The sequence below is a fragment of the Vipera ursinii genome (assembly GCF_947247035.1).
Source record: "Vipera ursinii genome assembly, chromosome: 5".
NCBI lineage: Eukaryota > Metazoa > Chordata > Lepidosauria > Squamata > Viperidae > Vipera > Vipera ursinii.
The window spans coordinates 49,927-69,339 of NC_139518.1; the positions used below are offsets into that span (position 1 = coordinate 49,927).

Sequence of the window (19,413 nt, forward strand, 5' to 3'; positions counted from 1 at the left end):
TCTGAACCCCACCCAGTCACAGGGCAAGGGGTAAGGCGGATCCCTTCTGCGTCCATCACTCGGTCAAAGCAGAAGAGCGGCAGCCTTCCGGGGGACGGTCAAGCCCAAAAAAACTTTGGCCAGACCACGAAGCCTGTGGGGGAACCAAATTAAGCCGGGCTGGGATTCCTCTGGGCCGATTTCTCTGCTTCTTTTGGAACAAGAATTCAAAAATGTCCATTAAAATACGGCTCCTCATTTTCCTCGTGGCCGGAGTGACCATCTGCATCTTTGCCAAGGAAGGTAAGCACGGTGCAAGGCGCGGTTCTCGCCGGGGAAATTCAGTATTTTTGGCAAACTGTATGTGTTTTAGTTCACCCGCCTGGAATGCTCAGGGCTGCTAAGCATTATAGAATCAATTCATAAACGCAAGTTTTAAAAGTATAAAGAAGCCAAAACGGAATAACGCCCTGGACTTTGTCAGTGGAACAGTTGCAGGCAGAAGTTTCGTTTCGTGACCGCCCCCTCGGGGGCCCCGTCAAGCCAGCGGAGACGGCGAGGTGCCCTGCTCCCACTTTTCTGCCGCGGCCCCTAAAGTTCTTCCCCCTCTAAAGACCCCAGAGGAGGGGGAGGGGTGGAGGAGGGAGGGAAACTGGGCAGGCAAGCAGAGAGGAATGTTTCTATGAAGCGGAGGAAAAACAAGCGTCGCCTTCATTCCCCCATAAAAGAGCCATTTTCTGGAAACCTCAAGTGGGGGCAGAGGAACGGACTCAGCCGCCTGGCCATTTCAGGGCAAAACAGAGACCGCTGTTGCCGCGGCTACGCTCCCCGAGATTACGGCTCTCCCCCCTCGCATTTTCCACGGGGCGATGCCCGTAAAACGCAGGAGCAGCGGCACCCAGAGAAGGGAAGCCCCTTTTAAGCTCCCCTCCAGAAGAGCCTCAGCAGCAGCAACTCAGTCGGGAGACCGGGCCGGAAGTGGGCGCCAAGAACGGGGCTCCTCCCTGGCGGGGCTCACGGCTGCCGAAGAGCCTCCAAGCCCCCTCCGCTGTGGGGGCTGGCGTGGGTTCGGGAGGGGCCCCGGCGGTTGGTTGATCTGTGCGCACCCCTCTTCTCCTCCCTTCTCCAGCGGGGGGGGGAGGGTTGCAGACCACAGATGCCTCTCTTTTCTTCTGATGCTGCTGCAGCATTTTTTTAAAATCCCTTTATTATTTTTATAAATACCTCAAGGCAGCAAACATACGTCCTCCTCCTTCCTCCTATTTTCCCTACAACAACAGCCCGGCAAAGTGGGCTTTCATGCCTAAGGCAGGACTGGAACCACCAGCTACACAGAGACAGACACACACATTCACACGGATAGATCTTCCAGGAGCCAACCTACATACAACCTACATACACTGAGATGAGGCCCTGAGTGGCCAGAAGGAGGGGGCAGCGTGGAGCCCCCACAGAGACCCTCCAGGACCTTGAAAAAGACTCTGGAGCCTCTGGGCTGCAAGCTGAGGCCCAAACATTCCTGGGGAGCCCGGGGTGTGTGTGTCAAGAAGGAAACCCCTGATCCAGGTGTGCAAGTGGCCTGCCCTAGCCTTCCTCCGAGCTATTCGTTTCTTAACTTCCCAGTCTACTCTGCAGGGCTGTGGTTTTTCCATGTGGTCCCCCTTCCAAGTGCCAGCCAGGTTTGACTCAGCTGAGGGAAGGGAAGGGAAGGCCAGAGAAGCTCTCGCAGATTGGCACTCCTGCCAGGGGGAAGGACACCAAACCGATAATGCTGCCCATGCCAGTCAGGTGCCTCTGGCATTAGCCGAGCTTTTCATCAGATGCCTGCAGAAATGCTACACAGAGAGACACACAAACACGCAATCTCCATGACTCAAAAAGATTTTCGCCTAAATAATCACAATGATTTGTCCACCCCACGTTTTGGTGGAGTTCACATATTGCCCTGAGGCGCAATGTAGCTGGCCTGTTGTGGTGTTATGATTTTTTAAATGATTCCTGAGGTGTGAATGCAGAGGCTGGGGCTTCTAAGCCTGCCTGAGGCCTTGTGCAAGAGGTGACTGAGGCCACCAGGGCTTCTTCCGCCCAAGGGACAGGCTGAGCTCCGGCACACACACACCCCAAGGGGACCTGGCCGCTTCCCCCTTCAGATGTGCTGGAAGACCAGCGGGCGAGCCTTGGCTCGGGGGGGGGGCGTTTGTCCTGGATTCATGATGTACCACTTTGTGGGTTTGTTTACAACACTATGGGCTGTGTGAAAGGAGCTTATTCTGCAAGCAGGCTGGCTCTGCGAACAAAGCAGCCCATCGGGGCCAGGAGATCCCCGGGGCATGCCCCAGGGGCCCCCAAAGGAGAAAGTGGGCCGGGCTCTCGGCCGCTCCATTACCCCAGCAAGGGTTCTGCTTGGCAGGAGGGGGCAGTTCCCCCAGGTTCAGGCCCACCCTTGGCCACTGAAACCTCTGGCTGGTGCGCTCTCTCTCTTTCTCCCCCCCCCAGACTCGCCCACCTCCCAGGGAAGCTGTTGCAGAGGGACATTGCAGAGAGGCCCCCCCCCGTAAATCACCCTAAGTGCTCCATCAGTAAATGGCTCCTGTGCCTCTGAGCAGCCAGGAAGTCCGGTAGGGATCAGCTGGGCCTGCAGCGACTGGTCAGCCTCCAGGAGCCGGCTTCAGATGCTGCTGCCTGGTGTGGAGGGGGGGGAGGGCAGTGTCTGCAGGGAAAACGAGGTTGCCACTTGTTATCCGAAGTGAGGAGCTAAGTGTGTAATGATGCCAGCCACACATCCCATGTTGTCACCAAATGTTGTAGATGCTGCCGATTCAGGCTTTGGGTTCAGAAAACTGCCCAGTGGTGGCTGGTCACTTCTGGAGTTTTTGGACTGCTGTGTTTGCAGACCTTTTGCCAACCTGAGGCCGTCAGCTTCTACCGCAGTGATTTGGCAAGTCCAGAAAACCGGGCTAATTAATTACGGCGAACCTCCAAGCCCAGCAACTGGATGCTTTGCTGATTGTAGAAAACGGTGCTTTTCCTCCCATTAGGTCCCAGGCACCGAGGTGTGTTATCCTTACGCAACCAGATCAGGGGGGAAGGGGGGGAGGCTCAGTCGCTGCTGCTATCCTGACCCTGAAAAGTGTTGTGATTTTTAATGTGTGAACTTTGTCTTCCCCCGCCCCCATCCCAGTTCTGAGACAAGCTTTGACTCAGCTCTGTGCCTAACGCCCAACGTACCTACGTCCTTGTTAAAGGTCAGGTCATTAGTTGCAGACTAGTCCCCGACTGGACGGGAGCCCCTTGGCCGGAGGCTGGGAGAGGAGGGAATGTGCTTCGTCAGTTCCTGGCACTGTGGAGGGCAGTGAGTAACCCACCTCCAGGTCTGCTTTCCACAGGAAAAGAATTAGGCTTGCAACAGAAACGAAGCTGCAGCACATCAGCAGAGGCCCTCCGGGATCCAGCTGGGAAATGTGGCAACCAAATCGCGCCGGGTGAGGGGCTGGGGGTGGCGGTGCCTAATGGGTCTGAAAGTTCTCCCAATCACCCAGTGGAAAGCTTCCTCACCAAGCCTGGGGCTCCCCTGAAATCCGGTCGCCCATCGTTATTTTAAAAGCCCGTTCCTTCCTCTGGCTGCGTCCATCTTTTAAAACCTCCCCCCCCCCCCCGCTGCAGTGGCTAAAGGGCCTGAGGGGGGCTGCCTGTCATGCACCTTTACCAGAAACCAGGCTCCAAAACAGCTGAGCAGGGGCAGAAAACCATGTGATATCAAACTGCCAATTAGCTACTTATTAAAATGCAAAGCCCGTCAAAAAAAGTAGCCAGTTCCTTCCAGGTCTTCCCTCAGAAATTTATTTATTTATTTATTTATTTATTTATTTATTTATTTATTTATTTATTGGATTTATATCCCGCCCTATCTCCCGAAGGACTCAGGGCGGCTAACAACAAAACATATAATAAGTACAGAAATTAAGATAAAAATAAAATTAAAATCATCTGTGCAATAAATTAAAATTAAAAATTAAAAATAAATTAAAAATTGTAAATATAATTAAAAGGCAGGCAGGCCCGTTCCTCCCCCCTCCTGCAAAAACAGCCAGGAAGGAGGCGAGAGCCAAACGGGGAAGGGGGGAGAAGGGGGGCGGCCATGGGGGGGGCTGGCCCCCCTTCAGAAACGATGGGGAGGGGCTGCCTGGCACAGCCTCTCCCTGCCAAGCACTGGGGAGCTTTCCAGTGTGAAAAGAGGCAGGGCTGCTGCAAGGAAGCCTCTTCCCAAATCTTGGCTTTCAGGTTGCATGGGGCCTTGTGCTCACAATAGCCCTAACACCCCCCCCCCCGATTCCGCCCCCAGACTCACAGCTGCACTAGGGAGGAAAATCACACTGTGGGGAGGTTTCCCGCGACCCCTCCATGCCCTGGGGCAGAAAGGTCCGCACACCTGACCCGCTGCCCACCCATCCTGGCTACTGCTCTTGTCTCCCCTTCAGCAAGGACAGCACCAGCGGAGGAGGAGGAGGACCCGGGCACAGCCCCTCTGGGAGCCAGCGAGGGCCCAGACTACTCTGAAGTGCCCACTCTGGTGAGTGCCCTCCCCTTTGGTACAGCCTGGGCCTGCTTGCTCACTTGGTGGTGGCAGCAGCAGCAGCGGGTGAGGTGGGCGCAGACTCCCATGGAGCTTCCACGCCTGGAGAGCACGCCCCTCCCTCCCCTCCTGGCTCTTTGTGGGGGTCCCTCTCTCCACGCAAAGGGGCAGCTGTGCACCCTGGGGCGGCCTTGTGGTCAGTCAAGGCGCCGCCTCGGGCCACTCGGTGAAAGGCCGCCCATCCATTTAGCTTCAAGGGCCCCCCAAAAAGGGACTTGTGACCGTTTTTCACACTTAAGGCCACTGCACCGTCCCCCTGGGTCATGTGGGGAAAATCCAGGTGCTTGGCAATGCCAAGATCCCCACATCTGCCACTGGTGTCCATGATCGCTGCTGTCGATAATTTTAATCTGCTGCAGCCCTCTTGATTTGGGCAGGCCGTAAAAGAAACAAGCCGTCGAGGCCACCCCCACCTCCAGTGGGGTTGCATTAACAGACAACTGTCTCTTCCAGGCACTGATGACCACAGACAGCATCTCGTCTTCCAGCGACCTTGGGGAGAACGCCACGGACGCAGAGCTGCCCAAAACCTCGCAGGGTATGGTGTGGATCTGCATGTGGGGTCATTGTGGGGATTCGTAAGCATGAAAACATTATTTTTCTTTTTAAAAAAACCACCACCTGTCACCGGTGTCAGCCTCTCTTGCTGATGCTCTGTGAAATCCTGTTGACAAGCCAACCTGGGTTAAGGGTTACATAACGAACAGGCCAGATCAGGTAACATCCAGATTAGCTGGCCTTCCTCCGTCCCCTCCTTGGGGTAAGCTGGCCCATGCCAGCCCTGGCACCCAGGTCAAAAGGCCTACAGAAAACAGTTTGCGGTCATGCACTGAATCTCAAGGAGTGAGATCAGAGACGATCAAGTTGCTTTCTTGGATTACCGCAATCCTTACGTGAACCTGCTGCCCCCCCCTCCTCCTCCTCAGTAACTGAAAACAGCGGGGTCTTCTCTGGTTTCCTGATGAAGCACGGCCCCCCCTCCAATCCCTCCTCCTGACTGAGAGGCCGGGCAAAGCCAGCTGCTGCTTCTCCCCGATTCTGGAAGGCTGTGACCAAACAAGGGGGGCTGTTGATTAAAGAGGGGGCAGCCCACAGAGCAAGGCAGGGCCCCACTGCCATCGAAAGAAAATCGGAGCAACCCCTCCCATCACAGGAACTCACTTAATAAGCAAGCATCCTGAATTGTTTTAGGATGGATTGTCTGGGTCTGAATTTGAGAGGAAATTGAGAAAAGCTGGCCTTGGTTATTTATTTAAATGGATTAAAGTTGTATTTTTGCAAAGGGAAAGAAAGGAGCAATGGGAGGAAAGAAAGTGGCAGGGAGGAGATGCGGGACAATTACGGTTAGCTGGGACGCCCGATACACGATCAGTGAGCAGGGCACCGAGTCAGCAAACACTTGCTCTGATGACCCTGGCAGTGGGCCACAACAATTGATGAAATTAAATAATCTTCCATATTTCAGGGAATTTAGTCACACGGGGCTGCTGGGAGAAGTTACCTGTGGAGGGTTTAACGAGCTGACTTGTGAACAGGGCCAGGCCGAGCCCAACAAGGCTCCTTCCTCCCTGGAGTCGTGGCTTCCCCTGGCTTCCAGCCCCTCTCCCCTCTCTCTTGGCTGCGCCCCACAGAGCAGGAGGGCCAAGGCACCGTTTTCCCCTCCTCCTTTCCCAGGTCCCCCTCTGTCAGGAAAGGCCCCGACAGGATGGTTTTCGGGCTCCTAAGGGATGGGAAGGGAGTGGACACAAGAGGTCTCAGGGTCTGGGAGCCCCTACCCAGAAGCCCCGCTCACTGGCCCACACGTCACACTGTGCAATTCGGGGGGGGGGGGAAATACGTATGGAAAGGTTAGAGAGGGATCCCCCACGGAACAGCCCCCCCCCAGCAAATTCAGGCTTTTTTAAACTCTTGACACGCGAAAGACGAATTGCAGCAAACGGGTCGGAAGGCAACACAGGCAAACATGCCACTCTGCCAGCCACAAGCGATAGCTTCTCAGCATTGCGCCTACACCCCCACCCCCAAAGCATAGCAGGTCCAGCAGCCTGTGACACCCGGAGCGCAAAGGGGGACGAACAATGCCAGAAGAGCAAGGGCATCAAGTCCAGAAGGGCAAGGGCACCACGCACAGGCACACATGGGGAGGGGACAACAACAACAACAGAATGCCCCTGACGGTGGCCTGCTGAATTCACACGAACTCTGACCTTTCAGACCTCGGGAAGTCTGAATCCTGACCTCCGTGAGGCCCGGGAGCAGGGGCGGAGGGCTCCCCCGCCAAACTCAGCAAGCTAACCGTGAAGTTTACTGTATTAAGTAAACTGAATTAACTCAACTACAGACTGCAGGAGGACAGGCAGGCACCTAAGCAGCAAGACCCCCAAGCCAGCCCATGCAGCTTCTTCCTTCTGGGTGAACTCCAGCACAATGTTGCCCACACCTGCAGAAAGTCCCCGTTTTTCTTCAGAAAAAGCCCCTCGCCCTCCGCCCGCATTAACATTCCCACAGGAACCTTCAAAAAGCAACAGCGGCGGTAGCTTACCTTGTGGCCTGCCAGGCGATGGGGACGAGCCGAGAGTCTCCTTCCCTGATCTGGGCAGGGCTGCCCGTTGTGCTGGGGGCCGGGAGCTCCGAAGCCTGAGACCAGCCATAAGTCTTAGCCGGGGGTTGCCGAGTTCCAGCTCCCACTGTACCCCGAACCTGGCCGGCAGAGGACGATGAGATCCACCCTCCGCCACGGCCTGATGTGCCCTCTCTTCTGTGCGGGAGTCGTATTCAACCCACAAGTCTTACTTCCGAGTAGACCCGGCCTCGGCCTGTACAGTAGCCACTCTTATTCCGGGGGACAATGCTCATCTCTCTGCTTCCCCCCTCAGACCACCTGGAAACGGTCACCTTGGTTGGCATCATCCTTGGCACCATTGCAGCTATCGGAGTGGCCACAGGGATCGTGATCGTCCTTGCCAAGAAAATGTCGGGCAGGTACTCGTAAGTACTCGGCTGGGCGGGGATCGGGTGGCCGAACTCACGAGGTGAGGCAGGGGAGGGGGAGTTTTCGTCTGAGAAGCAGCTCAGATGATTTCAAGTTAACCGTCTCTGTGGCGTGGAAGGCCCATCTTCTTCCCTCCTTCTCAGGGCCCCTGTGGCTCTCCTTCCTTCCCAGTTTCCTCAGCCACCTGGGGTGGAAACAAGCAGCCATGTGCGTTAGTATTGTAAGCAGAAATCTCCTCTCTGAAACCCTGGACTCTCTCCCCCCCCATTTATCTTCCCCTTGCAAAGCAGGGCCAGGGCGACTTAGATTTCCTGGGCTGCCATTTGTGAGCCCCCTGGTCCTTTCCTCCCAGCCAGACCTACCTCACAGGGGTGTCACGGGAAAAAGAGGGAGGACCAAGCACTGTATAGGCAACCCTGAGCTCCTGGAAGTAAAGCTCTTAAGTGCATCCCATTCTCTTCTTCCCTTCTTTTTTTCCAGGCCCTAAACCTCGCGGAGGAGGGGGAACCTTGGCTTCGTAAAGCCACTTTCTGATTTCAGGGGAAAACTCTTCTTGCCTTAGCCCTGGACTCCCGTCAAGGGCGGGGGCGGGGGGGGGGGGGAAGAGACAGACTGGATGTTTGAATTAGCCTCAGTGTTTCCTCACAAGGAAGAACTTTGCACGGTCAGGCGCATTGCCAAGGACCGAGAAATGTCTTTTCAACAACAGCAACAAAAGAAAAGCCCACTGTTTATCTTTGGGGTCCCGTCTGCAGATAACGCAGGACCCTAGCGACCCACTGCGGGAGTCCTGGAGCGAGGTGGCCACCCACACACTGCCTTCCCCTCCCCGGGTTCTCGAGTTGCTCTTCAACCGTGTGTGCTGCTGTTTGGGCAAGAGATCGGAGCGCCTCTCGTACACAACCGGCACACACTTCAGCCACGCGGACATCCCGCCCTTCCAGAATTTCAAACCCAAAAAGACACAACAACAATGCAAGTGTGGCCCTTGACTCCATCTCAGGGACGTCTTGCCTAGAGAGACGGCTTTCCTCTCGATTGCAAAGGATCAGGGCTGGCCGGTTAGTGAGCTGGCAAGCGCCAGACGTTACGGCTGCCTTAAGCACATTCTGCTTCCCCAGCCCTGGAGATGGACAAAAAAACCTCCTCACGGCCTCCTTTCTGCTGGGGAGGCCTGGTGCAATCCAAGCACCCCTTGCCATCTTCCCCATCACATTAATTAGAAGTGGACAGGGGTATCTGGAAGATCCCAATGAGACACGGGGTTGTGGGGGAAATAGGGAGCCCCCTCCCTCCGGCGTGCAACCCTCAACTCTGCCTCCTTCGAATTTTTCCCCTTTAGAAACGTGGATGATTCTGGCACTGTGTGAAATCTGGCCCCCCTCTCACTTTGTAGAAATGCTCTAATAAGCGGAGGCCGCCACAAGCATGCCCACCTCGGTCGGACAAAGAGGCTGCTGCTGTTGCACGTCCATGAAAATTTAATGAGCCAATCAGCAGACAGCAACTAGCAGAAAATCTCAAATATGTTTAGCCAGATAGCAAACTGCCTGTCAACAGTGCAGACAGCAGCCCAGCACTCCTGGGCTGCCTTCTTGGCATGTGTGTGTGTGTGTGTGTGTGAGAGAGAGAGAGAGAGAGAGAGAGAGAGGGAGGAGATGCGGTTCCTTCCTATTTCCCCTCCCACCTAAAGCCCAGTCAACTGCATGGAACGAGTGCTGAAGGTCTGGGGCAGCAGGGGTGCACCTTTTGTAACGACAGCTCCCCCTCCCCCCAAAAGGCTCAGTTTTGGGCTGTTTATTATTGAAAGAGCAAAATTTTGGAAATAAAACCTGTAGTAAAATAGGAGGACAGTGCTGTTTTCTTTCTTAGCCATTAGAGAGAGGTGGGATTGTTCGCTTAAAGCCTGGATGAAGAGGGCTGGGCCTGCCTCCTACCCCTCCCCCCCCGCCCCCACAGCTCCTGTCTCAGCAGGCTCTGCCCCACTTCCCTCCTGGTGGGACTCAGCAGTCCTGAGGCAGCCCCCTTTCCCCCCCCCCAGCTACTTTGGGGATCAGGAAGATACAGAAACGCCTGAGATGACGGAACAAGACCCCACCTTCAGGTTCATTTCTGTCTCAATAGAAGCAATGGGGGAAATGATTCTTCTTGGAAGAGAAAGAAATTAAAAGGGCATTAGAGGTCCTCTAGTCAAACCCCTTGCTTAATGCAGGTGGGAAAAATGCCAAACGTCATTTTGGTCAGTTTTATCATTGTCCATTTCAGACACTGACTTAAAAGCAGGCAGGTTTAGGGAAAAGTTGCCTCTGTTCCACATTTTCACTGCTTTTCTGCTCGGCTCTGTCTTGATTCAGTTTCAAGTTCACTTTAATCAGCAGAATTTCTTATGGGGCAAATGTCCTTGCAGGAACCCAAGGGACCCACCCGTTGTGCCGATCCTTCTGCTTCCCACGGGCGTACATCTGGCCGCCTCACCCTGAGAAATCTCCTTGGCATTAACCCGAGTGGAGTGATTATACACAGCCTGTGTGAATCCTCTCTTCCCAATTACCCAAAGGCTGAACCTTCTGGGCATGCCAGGAAAATGGATTTGTCCTGCAGCCAGGATAAGCGCCCTTAGCAGGGGCAGTCCTTGCTGGGGGGAGAAAGTGGGGGAGGAGGAGGAGCAGAGCTCCCACTGAAAGAAAGATGGGGATCTGGACGTAATGATGCAGCACAGGGGAATGGTAAATAGGAGAGTCGCCATCTGGCAGCCTTGGAACTGCGCTCCGGGCTTTGACTCAAATTGCAGAGAGGAATGTTTCCTGTTATCTCCCACTCTATTCAGAAACATATTTTTGAGGCACTTGGGTGTGTTCTTCCCACTTCAGTTCCTTCACTCTATTTCATCCTCTGGGAGGGAGACGGTCCCTCCCCTCCCTGAGGATGCAGCTGTCAGCAGCCTAAGAGGGGACACCTCCTTCCTCCTGTCCTGGTCTGGCTTTGGTCTGCGTTCCTCTCCTCCAGTTCAACACAAATTCCTCCAGAATGTCATAAATGCAGAACTGCATCCTAAGTGCCGCCTAGTTGGTGGAGATGCAGGATGCACAACGCTGAATTAGAAATACCGATTTGCAAAATGAAAGAACAAGCTTTGGGCAAAACAGGCGCTTAGCTGCACCGGCAGAAGACTGGCCTAATCTGAGCACGGCAGGAGCAGATTAAGGCGGCTGGTAACTCTCTGAGGCTGACAAACTGCATGGAAACCCTGACTGGCCCAAACAGAGGACAGACTGAGATCAGCCCCACCCACGGCTCCTCCGGTGACAACCGCGACACCCTTTGAGACGGGGGGGGGAGCCTCTAGCGATGGGGAGGCTGGACAAGAAGCAAGGAGGGCCGGGATTTGCCCCAACCAAGGAAGCTCCTGGGGAACCCTGGCCGGGGCCCCCCCAAGAGAAGTGAGGGTCCTGGACGAAGAGCAGGGAGACCCTCCCTCCCCCCCTCTTGCTCCCCCCCTCCCCAGACGACAGGTCGGTGAGACTGACCTCTCTGCCAGGGTGGGAAATGGGAGAAGGGGCAAACAGGCTCCCGTCTGAAAAAGCAGGAAAGGAGACGGGGAGTCCCACCTCAGGAAGGAAAGCCGGCTAGGTGACTCTGGGCCAGTCCCTCTCCCTGAGCCTGGCCTGCCTTGCAGGGTTGTTGTCGTGGTGGGGAAAAGAGGAGGAGGGAGGAGTGTCGGGTTATGCCCTGTGTTATTTATAAGAACAATAAAGGCGAGATAGAAATAAACACGGATCCATCCTTCACCAAAGAAAGGGATACAAACGTATCAAATGCATCAACCCAAATGTATCAAATGCTAATAAATCCAAAGAAAGAGGACCTGAGAGGCGGGAGCAGTGGAGGCTCCAAAAGGACCCCAACTCGGGAGGAGGAAGGGAAGGCAGGAAGAGGAGAAAGGAAGGAACGAAGGGGAGGGAGAGGAGGGGAGGGAAGCCGCCGAGGAAGAGAAACGCGGGGAAAGGAGGAGGGGGGCATCCCTCGCAGGGGAAGCCCTCGCGGGGGGGGGAGAGGGGAGTGTGGGGCAAACGCTGCCCCCACCGTGTAAGGAGGCGTCCTGCCCCACAACAACCCCGCGAGGTGGGCCGGGCCGAGCTCAGGGGGCGGAGGAGAAGGAATCGGGCCTTGCGGGGGGTCTCCTTTCCCCCCAGTCGCTCCCCCTCCCGCTCAGCCGCAGGGCACTCACCGGCGCCGTCCGTCCTCGCGGGGCCGGCGTGAGACGGGGCGGGGCTTCTTCTTGCCCGGCGCCGACGCCGCTTCCGGGCCGCCGCGGCCAAGACGGCGACCGGAGGGGCCGGGAGGGTGCCCTTCGCCCCCCCCCGCGAGGGGCGGTGAGAGGGAGCGGGGGAGGCGTCCCGGGAAGAGCCCCGCGGGGGCTCCGCTGTGATGGGCTGGAAGGCTGCGAGACCGCTTGGGCTGGAAGGCGAGCCGAGGCCCCGGGGTGGGGGGGACCTTCCCGCGGTCCAGGCCTCTCGGGGGGCGGGGGAGAGACCGGCGGGCGCTGAGTCCGGCATAAACGCCGCTGCGATCAGCCCTTCTCGACGCATGAGCCCAGCGCCCCCCCCCCCAGGCGGGTGTGTTGCAAATGTTACGAGCGGAGCGACGGTGGCCGTAGCAATAAATCGGTATGAGGGAAAGAGGGCATCGCTGGCAGGTGTTTGATCCCTTCAAAGCACTAAGCAAGTGATCTTGAAAAAAAATAATTACATGAAATAAGGGGGTTAGGGGCTTTTAGAATTATGTATTAAAATTACATTTAATTATGTATTTAGATGCATACAATATGACCATTATCTGTTTTCCAAAATTATTTCTACCTGCTAGAAATGTAACATTGACTGATCTTCACTTTTCTTTGTGTAGACACAAGCTCGTACTAATCTGCATCTAGACTCACTCCAATGGGCCCTTTTTCAAAGACGCTCCTTGTTATTTATGGTACATAAATAACAACGGTCTGCAGGCCCTTGAGTTCACTTCCTTCTTCTAAAATGTCAGTTCCAAGAGGTAAAATACATACCTTTTAAAATAGGTCTCTGAGCCTCAGCGCAGACTCCGTTGTGGAATAAAAAGAGTTCTTTAACAACAGGTTCTTGAAGGAGATGGTGAGGAGAGTGCAGTCCAGTCCTCTCTCTCTCTCTCTCTCTGTGGAGGCTGGTCATTTCCACTGGAGGAAGCTTTCTTCGGCCACTCTGGACAAGAACACAGCCTTGATTAAGTCTTCTGCTTGCTTGCCTCTCGCGTGGCTATCTTTGCCAGGACTCTGATGAGCGGTGAGGCTGCTTGTTGTGGAAATCCTGGTCTGTGGACACCCCCTTCCTCACCCCCACCATCACGAGTCTGGGGAACCAAAGGAAAGGCTGCTCTTCTAAGATGCTTCCTCTTTTTAAAAAGTTGTGTATATTTGTGTGAGTGCTGAGTTAGAGCTGTTCTGTTTTCCCCCCTTCTTTTCTGAGCTGGGGAGGGGGTTTCCTGCCCTCCCACATGGGTTCACGGGTGCATTGGTTGAAACTGCAGTTTGGGGGTGGAGAGAATGGGGGCTCTTTGGGGAGTTTGGGCAGTGCTGGGTTCCCAGGTGATAAATGTACAGATATTGGGGAACCTTTGGATGACTTAAACTGCTTACGGGAGAAATCTTCCTCTGAAATAATTCAAGAGGGCCGGATTACCTAAGAGCTGCATCCCCTGCCATTTTCCAGCTCACCAAGGGACTGCAATTTTGGTGGCCTGCTCCTCCATCCTGCTTCAACAGCCTTAAAACGAGTTAAGGAGGACTATGATGCCCTATTAATATTAATAAGGTTTAAATAATAAATAATAATCTTAAAACGCCATTGAAAAGGTTTCTTTTTGTGGCTGCTATACCTGCTTGGACCACAGGATGGCACTATTTTCTGATCCTTAGCATTCAATAGTTTCAATAGATTGTTGTCAGCTGCAGAGTCGTGTCCGACCCATAGCAGCCCCATGGACAACGTTCCTCCAGGCCTTCCTGTCCTCTACCATCTTCTGGGGCCCATTTAAGCTCATGCCTACTGCTTCAGTGACTCCATCCCGTCCACCTCATTCTTTGTCATCCCATTCTTCTATTGCCAGCATTCTTTCCCAGCATTAGGCTCTTCTCCAGTGAGTCCTTCCTTCTCATTAGGTGGCCAAAGGATTTGAGTTTCAATAGATACAGAATAATAATCTTAAAATTAAAAGGGTTTATTTCCTTTTGTGGCTGCTATTCTTTAACCGTAGGACTCAGACTCTCACTCTAGGACTGCTTATTGAAAAAGGTGGCCTCCCATCCTATGTCGCTAGCGAAGGAGGATGTCTTGTGTTGCTTGGAGAACAGCTGGGACGGAAACCTTCCATGAAAAATAACTCAATGCTGCTCCGTTCTCATTAATAGACTTTTTAGAATAAACAATCATGCAGTATTGTTTGATGTGTCTCTTTAATCGGAACCACGACAATAACATTCTAACACCCTGTTGGAATCTCTTTGGCTCCCAAAATTCTGTATTGGGCTGTAATTATAATTTCATATTGGCTAAATTTATAGGCCCCTTGCCCTGGCCTTTCCATGATGCCAACCTAAAGACGAGAAACCTGGGCTCCTGATTCTGCAGCCTCTTAGGAGCAGGGATATTGAATTTACTTTGGGTTTATGTTAAGACTGGTTAAAATTGGGGTTTTCTCCCTTAGAAGTGACTGCCGACATCCAGCCAAACAGAAAACTGGAGCAAAAGATAGAACGATAAAAGCAAAAGAACACAGATGGAAGCATAAAATGACAAAAGCGGGAGCAGAAGCAGATAGATAAAAAAGAAGCAGAAGATAAGAGCAAAAGGAGAAGTGGAAAGATAGAAGAAAGAACTTGAAGTGGAAGACAGATATGGAGAAGCGGGAGGAGTGTGTTGCTATTTAGCGTGGGAAACAAAGATGCTATACCTCGCTCCCTTTCCGTAGATGGGTGGAAATCCTGTGGTTGTAAATACTATTCTGCTGATCTGAAGCCTCAACTTACAAATGGGATCGCTTACTGTGCATATTCTGATCTCTGCTGTAACTAGACTACCTGTGTGATCTGTTTTTCTCTTTTTTTAAAAAAAATAATCCAGCGGGCCGGGTTTCTATAATCAAAAAGCAATGGAGCCTAACTTTAAATAGGCTGTCCGATTTACCTTCTGGGAAAAATTAAACCTCCTGGGCCTTTGTCCTTTGGAACCTTGAACACCTTGGCAATTATTCCACCGCTGCCTCCCACCACCACTACCGTCCAAACTGAACCGGCTGGGTGAGAGTGGCCTTCAGCTTTCTCGCTGGAGGGTGGGAGCTGATCTTTACAGAGACCCCCTCCTTCCGCGGTGTTTAACCGGATGCTAAAACTTCGGCCTTTGCCAAGATTTTCGTTTTTAATTTATTCCCGTGTTGATATCGATTGCAACCGTACCTTAACAGCTTAGATTTTTCAATCCTTTTTATACAGATTTAAGCTGCCTTGATGGAACAAACAGAAATTAAGGTTACTTTGATGGATGCTAACTTAAAAGATATACCTCACCAAACGTACACAAATGTATTGCTATGGTTAATACCAATAAATAGTGAGTTAGTGCGGTTAGATTTTACCTTCGCTGCTAGTTTTGAAATTGATACATTTATTAAAATGTGTTATGTCTACTGGCGTCACTTATTTCTTCCATCTTAAAGGCATGCTTACGATGTACAATGTCCTTCTCTTTTTCCTCCTGGCACCTGCGTGGAGACCCAAGACATAATCTATAAACATTAATGCAATTAAAATCAGTCTTAAAATTACACAAGAGAATTGTTCAGAAATCAAAAGCTTGGCAAAAGTGTGCATTTTCTTACCTTGTCCCCAAGTGCCTGGAAAGGGGCCACAAGCATCACCGAAGATTCTGCCGCACAGCCTGGGAGACGCACCAGAAAGGGCCCTTTCCAGTAGACTCCTGGGAAGGCTCTTGAAAGGGCCCTCCAGCTATTTCCCAGCAAAACTGCAATATTTAGAGCGGTGGCAAATCACAACCTCCCACTGTGTTTCCTGCTGCCTCTTACGGCTTTTAGTCGGCTCCCAACCTTACTCTATTTCCATCTGCATCTCTTTAAAATGAAAAGCCTGAACCTCACAGAAACTGGCAAAAAAACCCAACAAGGACAACTTACCTGTTTTTCCGAGTTCCTTCTTAACAGCCACAGCAGTGCAGGTCACCCGGGGGTGGGGTGCTATAGGCTGGAAATACAGGGAGCAGAACCTCCTTTGTCCAAGAGTCTGAAACTTTTATAGCATTGGTCCTGCCCTTCTGCCTACATCAGTGAATGCGGCTGTGAAAGGGGAAAGTTAGCAAAATTGCAAGCCAGACTGCAAAGACTCAAGTCTCGTGTTGCCTGAGAAACCCACTTTTCTTTCTTGCATACCTGGGCAGAGGGCAGGCGGTTTCCGACAATCTGGGGAGAGAGGGAAGAAATCTGCCCTTCCTAATCCTGTCTCGCTTTGGACAAAGGTGGCAGGGAAAAACCAAGTTGTTGAACTAAAGGTGCTTTTTCAGGAGGGACACAGTAACAGTCATAAATATGAACCAGTTGCCAAGCGATCTGAATTTTGATCACATGATCATGAAGAAGTCATATTTTTCACTGCTACTGTAACTTTAAATGGTCACTAAACAAGTCAAGGACTACCTGTATTAACATTTCACCTAGATTAAAACCACAGTAAAATATTTGCCACTTCCGTCTGTTTTCCTTGCACTTTCTATGGCCAAATCATCAGCATACCCTTGTCGCTGGTATATCTGATTGATTGATTGATTGGACTTATATCCCGCCCTATCTCCCGAAGGACTCAGTGGTGCAAATGGATGTGGAGCCTTCTTGGATCTGTTGAAAGGACTGTGTTGTAGAACGGAGATAAAGGGTGTTGTATCCCTTCAACTCTCATTGAGCGAGGGCCTCTCTGAAATTGACACAAATGAACTTTATGTTCCTCGTCCCTCGTTTTCCCAAAGCCGAAATCGAAGAGTGCAAAAAGATCCGGCCTCCCAACCGCTGGGGGGCGCAATCATCACCACCACCGGTGCCCCGTCGCTGACTTACGGAGACAGGAAGTCGGCCACAACGGGAAGCAGCAGACAGGAAGTCGCCCAAACAGGGAAGGTCACACTTAGAGAACGGGGCGGGGCGGTCTTTGCTTCTGCTACTCCGCCCGCGCCAGCCCCGCAGCCCGGGGACACAGCAGCGCGCACGGCCTGCCGGCGGGACGCCGCACACGAGACAAGCTTGCGGGCGGCGGCGCGGGAGGCGGCCCCGCGGGCGACGATGGTGCTGCGCCGGCTGCTCTTCGCTCTGCTGAACGACCCTCGGTTCCTGGACCGGCTGGCCGAGGCGCGGCCAATACGGATGGCGGCGCGCCTCACGGCTGCGGCCCTCACGCGCGGACTGCGCCTGCGCAAAACCTTCCTGCGCGAGCTGAAGGAGGAGGCGGCGCGCGCCAAGGACGCCGGGTGGCCCCCTCGCGCCCCCTGGTCGAAGAAGGGGCGGAGCCCGTGAGCCCCTCCCCCCGCTTCCTGTAGAAACTCTGGAGAGGCGGGGCTGCCGGAGTCGGCGCCGTTTGCTCCCCTCCCGAGCCGAGCCCCTCCCCCCCTTCTGCTCGTGGCAGGACCTTTGCGGAGGGGGGGGCGCCCCTCCCCCGTGCGGGCCCCGGCGTCCCGGCGAGGTTGCTGCTAGGGAGACCGGGCGGCTCCCCCCTCCCTTTTCTCCGGGTGGGGACGCGAGCCCGGAGCGGAGCTGGATCCAAAAAGCGCCCGCGGGCTGCTCGAGCGGACTGGAAGCGCTGCAGAAACCACGCCGTGGCCGCGGTGGAACCGGGGAAGGGAGCGGGGGGTGCTTTCCGATCGGAGCCGGCAGCGTTTCCACGAGAGATGCGATAAGCGACGTTTGATGGATGGAAGCGTAAAGCCAGCAAGATTCTCCGGAGAGCGGAAGAGAGGAAGCCCTTAAAGGCTGGGAGGAATTAGGCGCCCGGGAGGCCCGTGAAAGTTTGCCTGAAAATTGCCTGAATTGGAAGTCTAATCGCCTCTGTTCGTACGATGTTTTTAATGATTGTTACTTTAATAATAAAGTGGGACTTGACTAGACAGAATTTGATGAAGATGTTAAACCATTAAAAAAGACCCCGACGCCATTGCGCCTAAGCGTGTGCTAGATAATTAATTGGCCCAGTCGTGCCTGTTAAGCAAATGTGTCCGCTGAGTCAGAAGGAACAATGAATGGATCGCTAAGGAGGCGCACGGCAGCATCTGGGTGTGGGCGATGTCGTATGCACCTGTCGCCATCCACAATATAAAATTATGTTCTGCAAGTCTTGATGCCTATTACACAGTAGATCTTACTTGACCGGTGGTGCCACTGCCGTGGATTTTACCGGACACCTATAATATTGTAGTTTAAAATTGGGTGGATTGTGCTGGGTAAGCTAAATCTGCAGGGGCGTGGAGATCCATGAGGTTAGGATGCTGATAGGATGTCAGGCAGGCTTGTGTCCGAGACCCAGTTGCTGCTGCTGGATGGGGTGGGCTCTCATCGCATCCTCCAGCTCCTGCCAACTCAGCCGTTCAAAAGCCCAGTAGATAAATGGGGAACTTAATGGGGATTGAGACTAGAAAGGGCAGAGAAGATTAGGGAAGTGGAAGCTAAAGCCTACAAAGAACAGTTTCAGGAATTGGGTCTGTCTACTAGTCTGAAAAGAAGGACTGGAAGCGACATAATGACAGCAATATTCCAATATCTAAGGGACTGCCCCAAAGAAGAGAGGGACAATCTATTCCCCAAAGCACACGAGGGCAGGACAAGAAGCAACGGATGGAAACTAACCAAGAAAAGAAGCAACCTAGAGCTAAGGAGAAATTTCCTCACAGTAAGAACAATCAACCAGTTGCCTCCAGCAGTTGTGGGCACTCCATCACGAGATTTTAAAGAAGAGACTGGACCGTCTGGAAGGATAGGGATTCCTGCCTGAGCAGAAGGATTGGACTAGAAGACCTCCAGTTCCCCTCTAACTGTTACTCTGTTACTTGGATGTGATGTATTAATTGCTTCTCAACCTTGTACATTATGACTATTGTTAGTCAGTTTTTATTTACTATTGACAAGGGAAACTTGCAAGTCGTTTGAAATAACGAGAGTGATCCAGTTCCACACATTTTCAGTCTGCTGGGTGTTCCTGAGCACATGGAGCAAAGCTGAAATTTCAGCCTTTGTTGGAAGCGTAACAGAAGGGACATAATTTGGAACATTGAAAACAGGCGTCGAGAAAGAAAAGAGGGCTCAAAGGTGGAATATGATGCTAAATAATCTGAAAATTTGGAAACTATGAAATGGAGAACGGAGCGTGTGCAGTTGGAAGTTAGGAAAATTGTTTTATTCCGGTAGAAGAACTTCCGTAGTACACGCAATTTAATAGCAGAACGAAAGACATGCATACCCTTTCTGTTCATGAGTTGAGCTTCTACCAGAGAGGTAGAAAACTGATTGATACAATTTTATGCGATTGTTTAATTAAAAAATTATTTATGTATTTATTTTATTTTACTTGGATATAGCCTGACTCCAGTTGACTCAGCTCCACGATACAAATACAAATGCATAGCTTTTCTTTTTTCTGTTTATTTTTTAACCCTACTTTTTTTAGTTCCCTTACTATTTAATTTCCTATTGGTTGTTGTTCTTTTTTTGTTATACTTAAAAGGTAGTATTTTTT

The 19,413-nt window shown here is 52.7% G+C and overlaps 2 protein-coding genes across 3 annotated transcripts; both read left to right on the forward strand.

Annotated features, from left to right (window-relative positions):
• Nucleotides 1–67: 67 nt before the first annotated feature.
• PDPN (podoplanin) lies at nt 68–9,436 on the forward strand. Of its 2 annotated transcripts, none has more exons than XM_083364659.1 (5): nt 68–282; nt 4,458–4,549; nt 5,066–5,150; nt 7,489–7,600; nt 8,085–9,436. In XM_083364659.1, exons 1-5 carry the CDS (start codon nt 213–215, stop codon nt 8,089–8,091), a joined length of 366 nt encoding a protein of 121 aa, XP_083220785.1. In that variant the 5' UTR covers nt 68–212; the 3' UTR covers nt 8,092–9,436. The 2 variants fall into 2 exon arrangements, with proteins under 2 accessions (XP_083220785.1, XP_083220786.1); XM_083364660.1 differs by having other exon boundaries at nt 7,489–7,594.
• Nucleotides 9,437–16,754: 7,318 nt separating this feature from the next.
• NCBP2AS2 (NCBP2 antisense 2 (head to head)) lies at nt 16,755–19,306 on the forward strand. Its single transcript, XM_083364661.1, has one exon. The coding sequence runs from the start codon at nt 16,974–16,976 to the stop codon at nt 17,202–17,204; it is 231 nt and encodes a 76-aa protein (XP_083220787.1). The 5' UTR covers nt 16,755–16,973; the 3' UTR covers nt 17,205–19,306.
• The last annotated feature ends 107 nt before the right edge of the window (nt 19,307–19,413 follow it).